Raw genomic sequence first — 16085 nt, 5'->3', positions numbered from 1 at the left:
AGGAGGGGAGCTGAAGGAGAGTTTTTGTATTTTTAAGATAAATGTTGAGAGTCAGGGCTGAGCATTTATCGTATAGTTTATCATAATGAATTTGTTACAGTAAGAATTCAGATTTATTCTGGGATCCAATTTGATGCTGATGTGTTAAAAGATTAAGTATTTCCTTATTTGTATAACTCCACAAGATGCTCATCATTTCTCATTTTAATTTTCTTGTTTCTCATGTAGGCGTGCTCATAAAATTAATACTTCTCATATTATTATGACTTTATTCTGGTAATATTAAAACTTTATTCTTCTATTTTAACTGCATTCTTGTAGTTATGACTTTATTCTCATGATTAAAGTAAATAATGAATATTAGTCCAGCCCTAATGTTTTGTCATAGGATTCACCTGAATTCAAAGAAAAAATAAATAGAAGTTGTAAAATAAACTTGTCAATCAAGATGGCCGCCTTGGGTATGCTAAAATCGCTCTGAATTATGGAAACTCAATTAGTGTAGTGGTGAAAAAATGTTCAGATTTACCCTAATTAAATTTTCAAAAATTTGATTAATCAATAAAATTGCCCAGCCTTATCCTTTTTCTAAAAAACAAATAAAAAAATCTAATAAAAATATTCCTCCATCCTCAAAAATTATATTCTTCATAACATTCCTTAATGATTTAGTCTGATTTTTGTAGATTTGTCTCCATTGAATTAATTTGTACTTTAAATTGTCTGCCAAAGGAAACAAGAACCCTGGAAAAGTGTTTATTTTTACATAAATAGATTTCGTCCCTTTAGTAGAACTTTTAATATATTTCGGTAAATATGAGCTTGCTTCCATCCTGAACTCTCTTTTCTTTTTCCCGTCTGCAGAAGGAGCTGTCGGGCCACAAGAACGTCGTCCGCTACCTGGACTCGACAATCAGCTTCGTTTCCGACAGCGTGTGGGAGGTTCTGATTCTCATGGAGTACTGCAAAGGTACCGAAACCTTTTGGAAGTATAAACTCAAAATGCAGCTCCCTCTATAAACCTCCATTTTAATTACAAATGATTGAATATTCTATTAGATGTATTATCAATTGGTGTATATAGTTATTGATTTATTGTCCATCCCTAATACATGCAAATATTCAGTAAATTGGTAGATTGTGTTGAAACTTAGTTGGTTTTTTTGCAGCGGGTCAGGTGGTGAAGCAGATGAATCAGCGGTTAAACGTGGGCTTCAGTGAGGCGGAGGTGCTCCACATCTTCTGCGACACATGTGAAGCTGTGGCTCGCCTTCACCAATGCAAGACTCCAATCATTCACAGAGACCTTAAGGTGAGGAGAGAGTCTGTCTGCCTTTCCTTTTCTATCCAGGTTTTGTTTTTTCTCTGCTTCCTTAGAGTCCAACATAGTCGGAAAAAGTTCAGAATTTTCTAATTCTGACAAGTTCAGTAGTTGAATATCCAACCAAAGTTATACAGAAGCTTGTTGGTGGTTATGAAAACATGTTGCTAAGAGCGGGCATCTTGTTTGACAAGCTGTTTATTTTAATATATTGTAATAAATTTTTTTTTTTTTAGAAAAGAAAGCGAGGGTTAAACAAAGTCAGATTTTTTATTTTATTTTATGTTTCTCAGCTCTCATCTGTATTTTGACTGAGAAAATGACCCCAGTTCCTGGAAAAGGAATGAATGCGCCTTTAATTGTGAGATCCGTAAACATAAACCCATGTACGCACTACAGTTCATTTGTTACATTCACTTTCATTTGCATAAAACACATGAGAAGCAAAAACACGAGGATTTAAACCTGTCTGATCAGCAGACTCGTTTTAATTTCACTTCTTCTTCTTCATTCTTCCGCTTTTCCTTTTATATTCTGGGCGCTACACTCAGAGGAAAGCTGTCGACTGATTTAATTTTTATAGGGTGGATTTTGTGTTGGGAGTTTGGCAGGGAGCCATTTTCACCTCGGTTCTGCTGATGCTCAGAGTCTGGTGGTTTTTTCCCACCCTGGTTTGAATTCTCCCCATCAGTGGGCCGCTGTGCTGCGTCCAGTTGGACGGGCCTCTGAACAGTGCTGTCCCTTCAGCTCCAGAGGCCTGTCCTCTGTCTGCCGCCTATCTGCTCAGCCTACACAGCTTACGTAACATTGCAGGGACACAAAAGAGCGTGGAGGCCCAGTCACGCATCGCCAGGGGAAGTGAGACTGCAAAAAAACCCAAATCCTTAACCCTGAGCTGACAACTTGTCAAATGTTTGCATCTGACAACAGATGCAAACATTAGATGCTCTTCTTGTTTTATATTTTGAACATCTGGTTTCTGTGCTAACATGTTTGATTTTTCTCCACCTGGTTGAGTTGGCGTCTAGGAAGAGTTTCAGAAAACTCCTGAAAACCGAGTGTCTCCATTTTGTAGTTTTTTTTAAATGTGAATTTGTTTATTTCTCTTAACCTTTGACAACACTTTCTCACAAACAGCTGTGCACCAATCAGAAACGGCATCTACAACATGCAAAAAACAGCAGGGATTTCCTGTTATGCTGGAAAATGTTGCATTGTTTGGTGAGCAGGGCTCCTACTCAGTTTGGAGACATATGGACTGGAATTTTATCTTACAACAATAGAAAGGTGTTTAAGTTTTATTTTCCCCCCTTATTCCATTATTTTAAACATAATTTTTTTTCCTAGTGATTTTCTTTCATCTGATGTTATTTTGTTTGATTTGCTGCATCTAAACTACAAGCTGACTTCAACATATTTTTACTCAAGTAATAGTAAAAAATAACCGTCCAAGAAATTACTCAATAAGAGTAAGAAAAGTATTTGGTAAAACGTCTACTCCAGTATTATATATTTTTTTGTAACTTTCTGTGACCAATCAGGTTTATCGGGTAAGAGAGACCTTTTAAAATATGAGATTTTGTTGTATTTTTGTAATAATTATTATAAAATAGTGAATTGAAACTGTCTTCTTCAGTTCGTTTTTATTGTTTTTATCTCTAGAAAAGTATGAAAACTTGCATTGCAAATGGTTTTATAGTGCTTGCACTTTACGAACCCTGTGTTAACGCTGCAAGTGCAGTCAGAACTATGGATGGTAAATATAAAAGTTTGAGGATTTCTAAGGTTTTGTCTGTGTGTTTCATCAGGTTGAAAACATCCTTCTGAACGACCAGGGAAACTACGTCCTGTGTGACTTCGGCAGCTCCACTCATAAAGTTCTGTTGCCACTAAAAGACGGAGTGACGGCTGTGGAGGATGAGATAAAGAAGTAAGCTACCAGCACCATGCTCGGCTTTCACTACGAAAGAAATGTTCCTTCATGGGTTCATCTCAATACACCTGAATATCATTAAAAGTTACTTTATTTCAGTAATTTAATTGGAAAAAAAAACACGAAGTGATAAATTTAAAGTGTTTTTGTTGATTATGGCTCATATAGTTCAGTTTCTGAGAATATTTGAATAAAATCCACTCAACAGTGATTGAGGTCATTGCTTAAGAAGCAAGATGTTAATGGGAAGTTGAGTAGAAGGAAAAAGTGTGGCAGAAAACAGTGAACATTTTGAGAGATTCACAAGGTGTGGATTGCAGCTACCGTGCATCGTATGTTCGCACACTGCAAAAACACAAAATTCTGCCAATTATTTTTGGTCCAGTTTCTAGGACAATTATCTTGATACATGTGAAGTAAGACCAAACCAAGATGTAGCAGCTTGTTTTAAGTCAATGATTCCTTAATAGTGAAAAATTGGCAGATTATTATAAAAATACATTTTTCCCATATTATAAGTTAATTTATCTGCCAATGCAACAAGTAGTTTTTCATCAATATTATGGAATTATTTATTTATAACAAACTCCTCTACCTTACTGAAAAGTTACTTAGAAGTTAGATTTGTCTTTTTACAATTGTACTAAGATATTTTCAATAGATACAAAAATACTTGTAAATATTTTGTTTTTGCAGTGTAAAGAACATGCATAGTTTTTCTTTCCACACATTTTGTTTTGTTTCTGATTGTTCACTTAATCCTATCAGCTGTATTTGATTTGTTTATTTCACAATAAAAAGAAGCAACAACTGAATATTCCCTTCAGTGCATTCACACACTTTTCCTCTGCTTTCTCAGCTGTGAGCCATAATCCTGGAGATTAGCAGAAATAAAGGATTGAAATGCATCACTTTGTGTGAAATAAATATATACGAGTCACTTACTGAATTGAATTATCGATATAATTTAAGTTTTTCACACAGGCAGCCGATCTCCCTCCTGCGGCGGCAAACAAGACTTTATTGACCCTTTGCAAATGGTGGTTTATCAGGCGGTCACTGCTGCAGGCTTTCTCTGCTGCTCTCCATTGTGTGTTTTATATTTACAGAGCAAAATCTCTGATCGCTACGTCAGCTCTGGCCTGTTGACTTTCCCACATTTACAGCTGGAATAAAGTGCAACGTGTGGCGCTTATCAGCGGTTTATGGCTGTGTGTAAACCTGCCGTCTGCATCAGATCAGTCAGAAGAAACTATGGCTGCCCTGACTCAGGAAAAACTTTGATTTATTCTGTTAGATTTTTGATTTATTAGATTTAAAGTGACTTATCTCTTTAAATCTCTGCAAGTTTGCTCTCAGCATTATTGATGTTTAAAAAAACATTTTAAATCATTGCATGTGATACATAAAGGTAAATCTGGATTGGGTGAACACATTGGAGTCACAAGTTGCGTTTTCAAAACTTTGTCAATATTTTGCTAATGTAAGAAGAAACATAATTTTGCAATTATGGTATTCCCAACCAATAGGAAATGCAATTAAAATCATGTGAATAAATTTAACTGAAGTCCTTAAAAACATCCTCCAACTACTTCCTGTCGCTGTCGTCTTGTGGTTTCCGACAGTAGTAACACCCAGTTGCTGATGCAGAGAAAATGTTTCCATTGCAGCTTTGTGAAATAAACCAAAAAACTGAAAATGGCGTGTTTCCATTAAGCAAATGCATTTTTGAAATGTCAAATTGTGCAATTATATGGTCGAAGGAAAGCTACGCTTATCTTGAAATAATTACAGTGATCAGGTTTAAGTAAAAAAATACAGTTGAAACCATTCATTCTCTAATTTTAATTTACCTGAATCAAGAAAACTTTGGTCTGAAAAAAAGGCTAATGTGTCTTTTAATTATATAGATGTAAACATCTGGTTTCAGCTGCAGGCTTTTAGCAGGTAGCAGGATATTTGTCAGTATGAACAGAACGGTTCAGTTTCACTGCTCTGAGTGTCGCGTCTAACTGCATCAGAAAGTTTTTCAGCCCGACAATCAGACCAGATCATCACCAAATCCTACAGAAACGCAGCCGAACTTCACCAGATGAAATGCAAAAAAAGGTTCTTTGAATTTAAAATCAAGAACTGATCAAATGAACTGGAACCAGTTTGTTTAGTAGCACAGTTTCTCTCAGAATTCAGATTTAATTAAGCAATTAAATCCAAGTACATATGTTTGGACATGATAAATGACTGAGAAATAAAAAAAAAAGTAACATCATTCTTGTCTAATTTTGTGTTTAACAGTTTCTGGTTTGTCTATGCTTGATTTTTTTGTTTGTTTTATCATCATCCCCCAGATAAACTCTATTTTCCTGATCTTTCATAGTATTGTGTACTTTTGGAAGAGAAACAGGCCCACAGCATCACAGATCTTACACTGTGCCTAACAGGATATACCATCTGCTTAACTTTAAACTGAGATTATTGGAGCATTGTTTCGTTTTGGTGCGATTTCCTGGCTTCAACACACATTCCCAGTTTGACTGACGTGTTTTCTAGACTTTTCCATTTTAAAGCGTAGCTAAGATTTTTTTTTTTTTTTTTTTACATCACATTCATACCAAAGAAAGTTATGAAACACTAAATAAAATTTTGTGGCACTCTGATTAGCAAAACTGTAATAATGTTTTTCTAATTTTAAAACAAATATTCCCCAACATGGAGTTAGAAAAGGAGCCAAATCTTTGTAGTCTGACCTTTGACCTGTGTTTGACGGTTTCCTGTTGTCTTGCAGGTACACGACCCTCTCATATCGGGCCCCAGAGATGATTAACTTGTACGCAGGGAAAGCCATCACCACTAAGGCTGATATCTGGGTAAGCGGCGACTTTGCGTCACTTCGACCCAACAGGTTCTTCCTCTCTCCGCTCACCCTGGGCGTTTCCCTCTCTCCTCCTCTCCAGTAATCTGTCCGTTCCTTCAGAACGAAACAAACCAGAACTCTGTCCTGCCTTATCTTTGCTCCTGTTTTTTCTCTCGGTTTGAGATTAGGATTAGGATACCCTGCCCAGGACTTTTATGTTTTTGAAGGTTTGAAGCACAGTAGCTGCTAAAAGTAAATGCTGAATATTGGAGCCGTAATGAATAATTGTGATTAAGCGATTACTGAAATAATCAACTAACTTAATGCATGGAGAATACTGACTTATATAAAAAAACACTAACAATACAATAAAAGGATTAAGTAAGCCGAAACTGTACAGAAATATGTGCAATTTGCATTTAAGATGGGAGGAAAAACACCTTAGTCTGGAATATATATTAACACAGAACTATTGAAGTGCCAAAAAACCCCAATTATTAATAATCAATCAACAGATTAGCCTCGCATTGTATTGGCAAGTCCAGCAGAAACAGCTGAGTTTTTAAGGTGTTAGTATTTCTTATCTGCAGATGCATCACTATGTTCTCTAAAAAAATTCTACATTATTGTATTTATTTTAAATTAATTTTCTTATTTAACAAAAGAAATGTAATTCTTTATTTGCATTTTTAATGGTTTTCTAGAATTTTATTTAAAAAGGCTTAAGTAGTTAAAAGAAAACTCTGCAGAATGTGGCAATTTTTAATCAGATTAATCAATTAATCATGAGAATGACTGATTACTAGAGTAATCGTTGGTTCCAGTGCAATATGTGCACTTCCTAATTTTCATCTTTGCATAAAAGCTTTTCGGTTATAAACTAACTGACCTGAAGTTGTTCACCAGATTTGAATTTCTTTTTGAGTGGAGAATTGTGGAAAAACGAAAAAAAGTTCAATTCTTTGAAGTTTGTATCATCGGCATGTTGCTTATCTGCAGCTGAGCTTTTTCCATGTGGATTCGTCATTTATTCTCTTCTGAGGAAAACTTTCCAGCTTCATTTCCTCCCAGTCATACTACTGGTTTAGTTAAAGTCTGTATATTCATCTTATCTACTTTGAATTTTTATGTTTCAAAAGTTTATATTTGATTTTCAAAGATGAAGCTGTAGATTGAAACTAATGTGAAGCATTTCTTGCAGTCAACATGCAACTGTTTTAGTCTCCACTGTTCATGGTTCAGTTTTTGTGTCCATATTTTGAATTGCTTCCCAGAATTAGTTAATACTCAACATTTTATTTTATATGCCACTTTCTAATAATACGTTATGATTACTTTATTTCTGTCTCTTGGTTTGATAAACTGTGATTTTAATCAAAAAGGTGAAACTCTTCCCCCTACTGGCGCATGTTTGTATCTGCAGTGAGATGTGAAATGTTTATCTGAAGGTTTACTTTAAGGCCTCTTCAGTTTGGAAATGTGAGGAATTAATGTGTTTCCCAGTTCTGGATAAAAATACAGAATGAAGAATGAAAAAAAAAACATTTTTAGTTCCACGCTCTTTCTCTATTCTATCTTGTCAAATCAGTAATTGACAAACAAATCATTAGACAATGTCAAGTTTAATGTTGCCTACAATATTGCAAGAGGAAATCTTCCCTTCAAGTCCAAAATATTTTTTTATTAGAAAAATTACTGTTTGAGAAGTTTATAATCACTCAAAATGAGAACTACTTTATTACTTTGCATATTCACTTGAAAAAGTTACTATTGCTTGTAACATTTTAATGTTTTGGATGCCTTACTAAATTACTAAACTAAATTACTAAAGTACTTTTGTAAGACAACTTAGAATTTCAATTTTATTTTAGCATTTCATTCATATAGTTTATCCTGAGATTTTTATTTCGAGGTTTAAAATTGTATCTCCTTTGAAGCACTTTAAACACTTTCTCAGTAAGTTACTTTTATTGTAAAATTCTTCTTAATATAAATAACTTTATGTTTACTAAATTGTCAATTATTTTACAAGTCAATAATGCTATATTGGACAGTGATTTTAAAAAAGATTAACCTGTAAAACTGCAATGTTAAATACGGTGCGGCTGAAAATTCAGTCACACTTTAGGTCCAGAATCCGTCTTCTAGAAATATCTTACATAATTTATTTATGTTTTGATTAAATTTAATTTGAATTTAAAGTTTCAGGAAATCTTAGTCTCCTGAAACTAAGATTTCAGGAAACTTTTATCTGGCAAACCATGGAGTTTTTTTGTTTGTTTGTTTACAGATGAAAATAGAGCGATAAAGTCTATTTTGTTTCCACAAAAACTGAACTGTTTTATAATGAAAAGTCGTCTTAATGTAGTTTATATTTTGGAAGCTGTCACCATCTGCTAGGTGGCTAATGACTGAGGCTTTGTAGATGTTTCTGGAAAATTCATGAGATTGATGATGATTTGTTGATGCTGTGTTTGTAATGTAATGTTTGTGTATTTCTTTTATTTATTTATTTTTACACACACAGGCGCTCGGATGCTTGTTGTACAAGCTCTGTTTCTTCACACTTCCATTTGGGGAGAGCCAGGTTGCCATTTGTGACGGAACCTTTATTGTTCCAGATAACTCCAAGTTCTCCACCAAGTTGCACTGCTTAATCAGTAAGTACACTGGAACATTGCTGCACTTTAGTAATCAAATATTCTGACGATTAATCGATTAAGAATTAAGAAATTGGCACAATCTACAGATTTTTCATTTAACCTCTTAAGCTTTTCTCATACATCATTAGAAATACTTATAAACAAAATAATAGAATTCTATTTTAGGCAATAAAAAAAGCTAAAATTGCTACTTGAGTAGTTTTATGTAACATATTTTCAGATGGAGGCAAAACTGAATAGATTGTTCAGTTTTGGCTTAATTACTGCTCTGAGACGACACTTTTTTGAGTCCAGTTGATTATTAATTCATAACTAAATGGGTTGACTATTATTTTAATAATCAATTAGTCATGATCAATCGTTTCGATGCTACACAGGAGGACCAATTATACCGGTTGTGATCCGATTCAACTGTCTGATTACACATCCTGCTTGTGATCTGTTTTAATGACCCTGAATAAGTTTGGAAAATGATGAAATATTTAATTAAACCTCTAACTTGAAATATGTTTTTTCTTCTGTAATTAACTGGATTTATTTGAGTGTTTTCAACATCTGCAGCTGGTTTATTTGTCTTTGTTCTGCTTTTGCACATCTTGTTCCTGTTTGAACCAGTCCAGGGCCGTCAGTCAAGACGGACCGGGTGCTTTGAGTGATTTCACTTCCCTAAACAGGATCCTGCCTCTCTGCTTGTCCTTTAAATGTTGGCGCAACAGCTCCCTCGTGTGGCCCAACAGGCGAGCTGCACATTGATGTGTCCACTGTGTTTCAGGATATATGCTTGAGCCGGACCAGGAGAAGAGACCAGACATCTACCAGGTGTCCTACTTTGCCTTTAAACTAGCAGGAAGAGACTGCCCAGTCCCAAACCTCTCAGTAAGTAGCTGCAGCGAGGCGGTGGGATGTTTTTAAGATCTGCAGGCTGATCTTAAAAACCGGTCTTTGTTTCCCCAGAACTCTCCCATCCCAACGTCGCTTCCTGAGCCTCTGACAGCCAGCGAGGTCGCTGCTAAGAAGAGCATGACTAAAGCCAGGTGCTGAGCTGCTCGCTTCTGTCCAGCAGGAGATTATCAAATAAAAATAAAGATTAAAGTAACGGCACGCTGCGCTTCTGGGTGTAGATTCACCACAAAATGCTAAAGTCTGGAAAATGATTTAAGTATTTTTTAGATTTGGAAAAACGTTTGATTTAATTTATTTCCTCATTCTCTAAATCTTGTCATCCATAGTTTGTCTGGCGACGTTATTCTGACCCTCTTTTTGTTTTAATCCTTGACAGTTCGTTCTTTCTTTCAATCTTTCTCTTTCTTTTTCCTTCCTTCTTTTTTCCTCTGTTCTTTAATTCTTACTTGGTCCTTCGTTCCTGTTTTTTCTTATTTTTTTTGTATCGTTTTTTGTTTCCTTGTCATCATCCCTTCCTTTATTGTCCAAACTGATTTCTTTGCTCCCTCCCTTTTTTGCTTCCTTCCTTCTTTCTGTCCTTTCTTCCTCTTTCTCTTTTTTGTTTCTGTCCGTGTTCTTTCTTCTCTTTCCTTCCTTCTGAAGTTTTTCCTTATTTTCTTGTTTTGTTTCTTATTTCCTTTCCGTCTTTGTATCCTGTTTTCTGTCCATCCTCCCAGTTTTTGTGTTAATCCAGGATTCAGTTGTAAATATCAGCCATAAATAAATTGAATTTCAGTACTTTTTATATTAAAATTAGCTTAACTTAAACCATGGAGAACTTCAGAAAATTGAGTTAGATAAAGTTTGGGAATATGAAGGAAGGAATCCTGCAAGTAAACAGAAATTTCTGTCCTTATTTTGTTTTAGGATAACCGACTCCGTGGGTCCAACAGAAACATCCATTGCTCCCAGGCAGCGGCCGAAGGCGGCGAACAGCAACGTCCTGCCGCCGCTCACCAACACCGTCACGCCTGTTAAAATGGCCGTGCCTTCAGCGCCCGTCAGCAACGGCCAGAAAGGTCAGGCCACTTTCCCACTCAGTGTGTTCTATACCTCTAAGTAACTTGGTTTAAAGTAGGGGCGTCCAAAGTGTGGCTGTGGGCCATTTGTGGCTCTTGGAGTGATTTTGTGTGGCTCCCAACTGCAATTGAAGAATGATATGAATTTGGCCAGATGCATGCTTTTTATTTTTAATCAAGGTAAAATTATCACAGTAGAAAATGTGAAGGACATCACAAAGTATTTCTCTTTATGACAGCTATATTGAAACCTTTACTCAAAAACTGGCTTTGCTGCGCTTAAGTCAGCTTTTATTTAATTTATTGAATTTGGCTAAATATAACAAGTGTTTTGAAAGAGAATGACTCAAATCTTATAACGCAATAAATTTCTTCAATCGAGCCCAAAGGAATTTGAAAACTAAAAACTGAAATGTGCAAAATCATTTTAAAGTTTTGGATCTACAATGAGTAACATCCAGTTTGTACAAAAACAGCAAAATCAGACTTAAAAGCAAATTAAATAAATTTTTTATATTTATTTTTGTTTATTTTTACTTTTTTTTTGGCCTGTGAATACTTTTGACCTGTCCATTTTGGCCCACCTGAGAAAAAGTTTGGACACTCCTAGTTTAAAGTAATAAACCCGTCCTTGTGTCTGTCCAGCTCCCACTCCTGGATCAGGACAGCCGTCTGTCCAGACGGCGCCCGGCAGCCAGCAGCACCGCGTCCTGCAGCAGCTGCAGCCTGGAGATCTGCGCCTCCAGCAGCTTCAGCAGCAGCAAGCCGTGCAGCAGCAGCAGCAGCAGCAAGCTAATGCTCAGCAGCTGCAATACCTGCAGGTATCAGACTGCCATCAATCACCAGACCAAACATTGCTTTGGTAGAAATTATTTTTATTCAGAAACAATTATTACCAGTAGATGTGGCAGAGCAGGGGTGTCCAAAGTCGGTTCTCGAGGGCTGACATCCTGCATGTTTTAGTTCTCTGGCTGGTGGTAGAAACAACATCCTTGTCAACATGTCAATGTTCTTCTTAGACCTTCTAGTGAGACATCATTTGATCCAGGTGCGTTAAACCAGGGAGAGTACTAAAACATGCAGGATGCCGGCCCTCGAGGACCGACTTCGGGACACCACTGTGTTAGAGGAATAGATAATCAGAAGCATACTACAAAAACACAAAATCTTACCAAGTATTTTTGGTCTGTTTTCTAGTGTAAATATCTAAGTTAAAAAGAAATAAGACAAAACTAACTTACAAGTAGTAGGAGCTGGTTTTAAAAAGTACTGGCTTCTCTTATGATATGAGAAATATGCCTTGTTTTAAGTGAAATAGTCTTACAGGGGAACTAGTCATTTTTTGTCAATATTGAGGAATTATTTACTTAAACAAACTCCTATATCTTTCTGAAATGTTACTTGTAAGTTAGTTTTGCCCTACTTGAAACACGACCAAAATACTTAGTATTTCTGCAAATTAGTGTTGCTGGTATAAACATGAAGTCTGTAAAGGTTTGACATGCAGGTTAGTTTAGTTCCTATTGTTTTTATGTTTTGTTCTATACCTGGCTCAGTGGAACGGCGTACTTGGATTAAAGCGCAGACTGGAGAGGAGGAACACAAGCTTTCTCTGCTTAAATGGTCTGAAAGACTTTGAAAATATAAACCAAAACCAGAGAGACCTGGAATAAAATGGAAAATTATCATCATCCATTAGCATTGAAGAAAAGCAAAAATATTCAAGACTAATCTATTAATAATACAATACAAAAGAAGTATGATTTATTGTCCCTCAGTGGAGATATGCAGGTGAAATGCCACTGAGTAGACTGACTTCTTCTTATCTACATAATATATGTGTATTAAACATCAATAACAAAATAATAATATATTTTATTTATAACCAGAGGTGGACAGAGTACTGAAAAATCATACTCCACTAAGAGTAGCACTACAACATATTTTTTAAGTTAAAGTAAAAAGTACAGGATAGTAAAAAATACTCCTAAAAGTACTTTTTTTTTTTTTAAAGAAGTTACTCAAGTAAATGTAACTAGTTACTAAACAACACTGTTTATAGTGCACTTTACATTTATAAAAATCTCAGTGCTACAGTCTATAAAACAATTAATATAAAACGGCAACAAAGACCAGATTTAAACGTAAAAAAATGGAAAAAGACAGAAAATCTTTACAATGGAGTAAATGAGTATAAATGCAGAAAAACAGATGTGCAATAACAGCAGAAGTGTCATTTAACAATAAGTAAATTGTCCAAATACCATCAGGAATGTGAAAACTTTGTTAGGAGCAGTAATGTTTGTAAGCTGCTGGCATCGCTCCTTTATGAACTTCGGATACAGCAGTTTGTCAAAGAAGGAGTTTTCCAATAATCAGACACTCCTCTTTTTAAAATTATTCTTGCTGTTTTATGTGGAACATGATGATGATCAGCTGCTTTATGCACCCCTGCTTTTAGCTGGATGAGTAACGATGCTCAAAGATTTTTTCCAACATGTGTCAGTACCAACAGGCCGTGCAGCAGTCCCTGCAGCTCCAGCACCAGCAGGCTCTGCTCCAGCAGCAGCAGATGATGATGCAGCCGATGTATCAGCAGCAGGTCGCTCAGGCTCAGTACGCTGCCATGGTGAGTTCTGCCAAAGCATCCATGATGTCCTTCCTGTTTGAGATAAACACTCATCAGACTGAGTTTATTTCTTTTTGTCATTTTAAAGCTTTTCCGTCTAAGTTGTGACAGAATTTCAGGGCATATTTCACCCAAAACTGCAGTAAATAGTTTCATCAAATGACAGTGAAACACATGGAGGCGCAGCATGAAATATCACCGAGCTGCATATTTCATTTAATGTCAGAATGGCTCCAGTTTGCTTTTCTCTGCTCCCAAAACTGGCAGCAAGTCCTCCTTCACTCAAATCTCCCCCCGGTCTCTGCCAAGCAGCATCAGAAACAGACGCTCAAACTTCCTACTCCATCTCTCCAAACATTCAGAGAACTCGTATTTACGCAGCTCCTGAACCAAACACACAAACACAGGTCCCCCAAATGTGCGCCGTTAGGGCGGCACAATTTTTAGCCCGTCTCTCCCACCGAACACGCACCATCTGCTTTGTTTCAGAAGCAATCTGGTCCGAGCGAAGCCACCGGGGGATCGGAACAGAGGGTGGAAATGGAGCGTTTTGCACCGACATACGAGGCGGTTCACAGGAAGGGGGGATCTTAATTCCCTGGATACCTGCTGAACATTTAAAGGAAGCGTTCAGTGTAATTGTAGACTTGCTCTGCATGAAAAATATAAACATTTTGCAGATTTGAAATATACTTTTATAAATGATTAATCACATTAATGGTGATTAATCGATTATTAAAAGAATTGTCAACTGATTTAGTAATAGATTAATAGTTAGCTGGAGTATACAGACTCCTGCTTGGATCCAGGTCATCATGCAGCAAAAGTATTCACACCACTAAAACTTTGTTGCATTACAATTTGGTTTTATTCATAATCTGTATTGTTGTTGCTATTTTTCCCTGACCTGTCTGCCGTGTTCCTTGGTCTTCAGGATGCCGTTTGTTTTCTAAGTAGCTTTTAAGGCCATAAACGGAGCAGCTGGATTTATAAAATAAAATTACACACAGCTGGACTTCGTATTAACTGGGGGTGAAACGATTAATCGTAATTAATCAGTTATCAAAATAATTTAGTAATCAAACAATTGTTAACGGGAGTATACAAACTGAATGCGTTTTTCTCCCAGCAAACTGGTTGTTTAAAGAAATAATTAAGACAAAACTGTACAAACAAATGCATTTTAAATAAATTTGTCTGTAAAGATGTTCTACCCAAAACTCACGTTTTAGCTTCACCTGGGTCAAATTCTGTAAAAAAAAATAATAATAAAAAATCTCATACTACCCATCTATTGCTATCAAATTATTAATTGGTTAATCCAACTGGTCGGCTCTGCACTGTATTGATGTTTAGCAGAAAGTGCTGGACTTTTCATAAATTGATCTTAGGTTTTTTGCTTCCTTTGCTTCAAATGATGAAGTGTTCACTAAAGAAACATTTTGTTGTTGCATTTTGCTCAATAAAATGTTTTTTTTTTTTATTTAAAAAAGGAATTGAATTGTTTATTTTCATCTTTTATTGTACTTGTAGTATTGTTTAATAATTGGTTAAATCAGAAGTTAGCAGAATGTGCCTTTTTAATGCGATTAATCGATAAGTAATCGTCATTCGCAGCCCTAACGTCAGAGTTGAATATAAAAAGCAACAGGAAGAATATTTCAGGATCTTCCCTGCATGTTGAGCTCTGATTGTTTCAGTTTTTGTTTTCTGCTCTTTGACTTTCATTCCTTCATCCCTCCCTCCCACCATGTCCCCCAGCTTCCCAGAACCAGAACTGGTTTCTAACAACATTTCATCATCATTTTTGCACCATGAAGTCAATGGTCCGTCCTTCATTCCCGTCCCCCTCTTCTCCCTCTCTTCCCTCCCTAACAGCTGCACCAGTACCAGCAGGCTTTTGTCCAGCAGCAGCAGCATCATCATCATCACCAACAGCAGCAGCAGCATCCCGCTCAGCAGCCTCTTCCCTATATGTCTTCCCCTCTTGAGTTCCAGATCCCTCTGGGTTCTTATAATGTTGCCACGCCCACAGCTGGAGCTGGACCCATCGCTGGACCATCACCTGTGGAAACCTCGTACACTAACCCCAGGTAGCACATTTTCAATTTGCCCAGTAACATTCAAGCATTTTTAAGGTAATTTTTCGAACTTTTCCAGCACTTTGGAGATAAAAACAAAAGTTTCAGTTCACTATTATGTGACATACTGTATTCATGTTACTTTACAGCTGTTACAAGGTAAATCAGGGATTCCCAAACTTTAAACCCATTAACCTCTGGCTTGGAACTCCCTTTGTTGAAAATCTTGCAAAATATGTAAAGAAATTCACTTTGAAAAACATTGAACTGAAATATAAAGACATTTTAGGTTTTGAAACATCTTTTTCTCACCTTGTGCATCTTACTGGTCAATAAACAAAATACACATTTAACAAATTGTTCCATTTCTATATAAAGTCATTGAAAGTGCTTCATATTGAAACGGCTAAGTAATGTAAAAAAGTGCACTCCAATGTTTGATTAAAAACCTAAATTTGGAAAGTGTTATTTACATTTGGAACCAAATATTTTCATACACTTAATAAAAACACTTTTTTTTTCTCACTGTCTGAAGTTAAATCAAACTAAACTTATTTTGCGTTAGGTTAGCTAGAATCACCAAAATTATTTCTACTTGCTAAAAGCCAGAAAACTTCACATTTCTTTTTTTTTTGTTAGGTAT

The 16085-nt window shown here is 36.1% G+C and overlaps 1 protein-coding gene across 3 annotated transcripts in view; it reads left to right on the top strand.

Moving 5' to 3' along the window:
* The window catches only part of bmp2k (BMP2 inducible kinase), a 55563-nt gene that overhangs the window by 27722 nt on the left and 11756 nt on the right, over positions 1-16085 (top strand). For all 3 annotated transcript variants that reach the window (XM_023344089.1, XM_023344088.1, XM_023344090.1), the window contains exons 3-13: positions 865-970; positions 1170-1312; positions 3130-3251; positions 6040-6121; positions 8636-8768; positions 9544-9647; positions 9726-9805; positions 10581-10732; positions 11378-11553; positions 13239-13361; positions 15240-15454. In XM_023344089.1, coding sequence (XP_023199857.1) covers positions 865-970; positions 1170-1312; positions 3130-3251; positions 6040-6121; positions 8636-8768; positions 9544-9647; positions 9726-9805; positions 10581-10732; positions 11378-11553; positions 13239-13361; positions 15240-15454 — 1436 coding nt within the window. The remainder of the gene's footprint in view (positions 1-864; positions 971-1169; positions 1313-3129; positions 3252-6039; positions 6122-8635; positions 8769-9543; positions 9648-9725; positions 9806-10580; positions 10733-11377; positions 11554-13238; positions 13362-15239; positions 15455-16085) is intronic.

The sequence above is a fragment of the Xiphophorus maculatus genome, chromosome 12 (genome assembly GCF_002775205.1).
Source record: "Xiphophorus maculatus strain JP 163 A chromosome 12, X_maculatus-5.0-male, whole genome shotgun sequence".
Lineage (NCBI taxonomy): Eukaryota > Metazoa > Chordata > Actinopteri > Cyprinodontiformes > Poeciliidae > Xiphophorus > Xiphophorus maculatus.
This window is presented reverse-complemented; position numbering and strand designations above follow the sequence as displayed.